Below are 4,289 nucleotides of genomic sequence, written 5' to 3' on the forward strand. Positions count from 1 at the left end.
ACACATATGGTGTCTAAACTTATGAATGGTGCGTAACGGCAGAAGTGTGATCCTCCTGTGTGGTTTCATTAGAAGAATCATCAAAAGGTCAGAAAGTCTCTACATTTCATTCTTCCTTTCAAGAAGACTTCTAAAGGCACGTGTCCCAGAGGGCAGGCGGGGGGTGGGGGGGGGCAGCAGGCCTGTTGTAGCCATTGTGCCTGAAAGAGCCAATGGGAGAGACGGCGTGTGCTGGGTGTTTGGTATAAAAGCTGGTAGAGTCCCTGAAAGCAGCACAAACTGCTTCAACATCAAACCTACTGTAAGCCACATACAAGCTCACCATGCAGTCTGCTGGGAAATCCCTAAAGGAAGCTTTGCTCTGCGCCCAAGGCGAGAACCGACTCACTGTTGGAGTCTATGAGAGTGCCAAAATCATGACTGAGTAAGTTGGACTCAAACGTTTGCAAATTGTATTACTTCATCATGAGAATGAAGCTAACATGTTTTTTTACTTGCTTTGCACAGAGATCCAGACAGCGTGTCCTTCTGCGTGCTGGCCACAGATGAGGAATTTGAACGTGACATTGCTCTGCAGATCCACTTCACGCTCATTCAGTCCTTCTGCTTTGATAACGACATCAGCATCGTCAGAGTGAGTGACACGCAGCGTCTGGCTGAGATTGTCGCTGACAAGTCGATGCAGCTTGAAGACGCCCACTGTGTCCTCATCACGGTACGTGTAATGTTACATCGGCAGCTTTTATTGCAAATGTTGATCCAAAATCAGAAGGACCGTAAAGACAGTTTTTAAATAACTAAATCCTGTCTCCTCTTCCTGTTTGAACAGAACCCATCTGATGGTTCTTGGGAGGATCCGGCTCTGGAGAAGCTGCACCTATTCTGCGAGGAAAGCCGGCGTCTGAACGACTGGGTCCCCGAAATCAGCCTCCCCGGACGCTGATGCGGGTTCCTCTCCGGTCTCAGATGCTTGTCAAGCTTCTCATCTGGAAATACTCATCCTGATGGACAGGATGAGCCTGTTTCTGCTCATCCCTGGATACTCCTGAGGAGGATTCCCCAATCCAGGCAGCACGGCGCCGGCCCGAGGGGGCCACCCGTGGAACCGTCGCCTCTTGTCCCGTCCATGCCAAGATGACTCTCATTCTTTGTGTGAATGAGGTCGGGTATGCCTCAAGAGCGACACATCGACCCTCATTCTTTGTGCGGATGAGGTTTGGAGAGGAAGGAGAAGCACGCGCAGCAGGAGAAGAAGCGGTGCTGAGGAAGAGGACTCGTCAAAAAAAGGACTTTTTAATGATGGCCTCTTGGCTGAGCAACATGACAACAGTTGCAGTCAGCGGAAACGTTTCTCACTTTCCAGAATTGTCTTAATTCTCTAAAGGTTTCACTTTAGAAATTTAACATCGACAAAATCATGCTAAAATGTTTTTAAAAAGAAGAAAACTATGCCTTTTCTCTGAAGGTTTCACTTTGGAATATGGCAGATTGAAAATAAGACAAAAAATAAGACAATTACTATTAACCTGATATACTAGTATAATTTACAGGTAAACTTCATAATGTGTTGTACCTTATGTTTAAAAAAATGAACATAAAGAGTAAAATTGTAGTTTGGCTTTGTTTAATGAATGAACATATTAGGTGGATGTCATTCTATTTTAGCCTGCGAATAAAACATTTCAAGTCATAATTTCTCTCGTTTTTCTCCCTCACTGCAAAATCCACATTATTAAACATTTGATCTCAAACAGGGGTGGGCGATGCCGCACATTTTTATATCAATCTGAAAAGAGAGGGCCAGTATTGCTAATATATTCATTAATTCATTCATTCATTTTCTACTTTCTGACAATACAGTATGTATAGTTTAACACATTCGTTCAATTCAACATATTTATACGTTTGAATGAGAGGCAAAAAGAGGTGATGATGCAACCGCGCAATAGAAGAGATCATGTTTGGTGTGTTTTTAAGCCATAAAAATGGCCGCAGGTTGGCAGAAGCGCTTTTTATAAGAGCTCGGCATGCATCTTTACCTTGTAAAAGAGTGCTCTGCAACAACCAGGAAGTGAAAAGGCTTGTAGCCGTGTAGCGTTCAAGAGTTTATGCATTGAAGGGAAATGTGAAAAGGTGTTATTCATTCATTCATTTTCTACTGCTTTTCCTCACGAGGGTCGTGGGGTGTGCTGGAGCCTATCCCAGCTGTCTTCGGGCAATATATTGCTGATATGTTTTATTTGAAATTTTACAAAATCCATCCATCTGTTTTTCTTTGCTGCTTATCCTTATTAGGGTCGCGGGGGTATGCTGGAGCCTATCCCAGCTATCTTCGGGCGAGAGGTAGGGTAATTTGAGAGACTATTTAGGATTAATTATGAGATTAATTGAGATCTATCATTCTGGAGAAGGTTTTAAAGCCATTTCTAAAACTTTAGGACTCCAGCAAACCACATTGTGAGCTATTATCCAGAAATGGCAAAAACATGGAACAGTGGTGAACCTTCCCAAAGTTACCCGGCCAACCAATATAACCCCAAGAGTGCAGGGACGACTCATCCGAGAGGTCACAAAAGACCCCACGAAAACATCCAAAGAAACTGAAAGCCTCACTTGCCTCAGTTAAAGTCAGTGTTCATGACTCCACCATAAGAAAGACACTGGGCAGAAACAGCATGCATGGTTCGAAAACAAAAACCACAGCTGAACAAAAAGAACATCAAGGCTCATCTCAGTTTTGCCAGAAAACATCTTGAAGTTGAACTTTTTGGAAGGTGTGTGTCCCATTAGGCATTTTATAAAAAGAACATCATACCAACAGTAAAATATGGTGGTGGTAGTGTGATGGTTTGGGGCTGTTTTGCTGCTTCAGGACCTGGGAGACCATTAATTCTGTTGTCTACCAATCTACCAAATAGATCTTTGTCCTTGACTTGAAGTCCCTGAGTGACAGTAGTAGTCGAGGTGACTGTGTGATCATCTTCTTATATATATTATATATATTATATTCAATATAAGTATTGATTACTTATATTGAATGAGATGTGTTTTCTGCGGGAAAAAAAAACAGTGACTAAAAATGATGTGGGTGGTCACACCTGTAGATACACCTGTGTGACATCTTGGTTGCATCAGTGCACATGTGGTCTGTTTTGAGCTTGCATGTTCTCCACATGTTTTCCATGCATGTTAGGTCTGAGAGGATTTGGCCACTAAAAAGCTACTGGACTATGTTGGCTAGTTATGAAGGCAGTTTTATCAGAACATGTCAACATTCATTTATTGTCCTGGGTTTGGGCCTTAGTGTACCTTGCCACTCACCCAAGGTCATCTGGGGTACGCTCCAGCTCACCCAAGAATTATATGGAAAATTATGTATAATGCGATTATTTTGGATAACTACTGAACTAATTGATAGCATCTTCTTTCTTTTTCGGCTTTTCCCTTCAGGGGTCACCGCAGTAAATTAATCTCCTTCATCCAACCCTGTCTTCTGCATCTGTCTCTCTCACACCAACTACCCTCATGTTCTCCTTCACTACATCCATAAACCTCCTCTTTGGTCATTTACACTTCCTACCTGGCAGCATCCTTCTACCAATATATTCACTATTTCTCCTCTGGACCTCAGTCTGGCCTCTAACATGTAATGTCCCTCTGATGTACTCGTTCCTGATCCTATCCATCCTGGTCACTCCCATTGAGAACTTCAGCATCCTCATCTCTGCTACCTCCAGTTCTGCTTCCTGTTTTTTCCTCATATCTCTAGATCAGGGGTCTCAAACTCAATTTACTTGGGGGCCACTGGAGCTCGGGCCTGGGTGAGACTGGGCCGCATCAGGTTTTCCAAACAACAACAACAAAAAAACGCATTTATTAAAAACCAAAAAATTTAAAAAACTTTGCTTTGGTTCCAATTTTCTACAAGAAAAGCTCTGATAAAACATTCCACTGTTCTCAAATATCTTACTTTTTATTTTTCTACACGAAATAAGATGAAAAATAAATAAACAAATCAAGAATAAAGAAAATCAATCAATCCGTAATAAATAAATATAATAATAATAATAAAACGGCAAATAATAAAAACTTAAGAAACCACATATAGTTGGTGAGTAGACAAATTATTTTTTTCAGATTAAAATGAACAAAGCATTATTAGAGCCCTGTAGACATGACAAAACACGACTATAGTCACATTTATACTCTTTTTATTTACAACATATTGCGCAACTGCAGGGTCTTGAGACACATGCTAACTCGCAAACTACAGAGAGCTAGCGACCTAA

General features: G+C 41.7%; 1 protein-coding gene across 1 annotated transcript; it reads left to right on the plus strand.

Moving 5' to 3' along the window:
• Window positions 1-248: 248 nt before the first annotated feature.
• Window positions 249-1,473, plus strand: LOC131109180 (growth arrest and DNA damage-inducible protein GADD45 gamma-like). Its single transcript, XM_058060877.1, has 3 exons — window positions 249-424; window positions 508-715; window positions 830-1,473. Exons 1-3 carry the CDS (start codon window positions 324-326, stop codon window positions 941-943), a joined length of 423 nt encoding a protein of 140 aa, XP_057916860.1. The 5' UTR covers window positions 249-323; the 3' UTR covers window positions 944-1,473.
• The last annotated feature ends 2,816 nt before the right edge of the window (window positions 1,474-4,289 follow it).

Source organism: Doryrhamphus excisus, chromosome 2 (genome assembly GCF_030265055.1).
Source record: "Doryrhamphus excisus isolate RoL2022-K1 chromosome 2, RoL_Dexc_1.0, whole genome shotgun sequence".
Taxonomy (NCBI): domain Eukaryota; kingdom Metazoa; phylum Chordata; class Actinopteri; order Syngnathiformes; family Syngnathidae; genus Doryrhamphus; species Doryrhamphus excisus.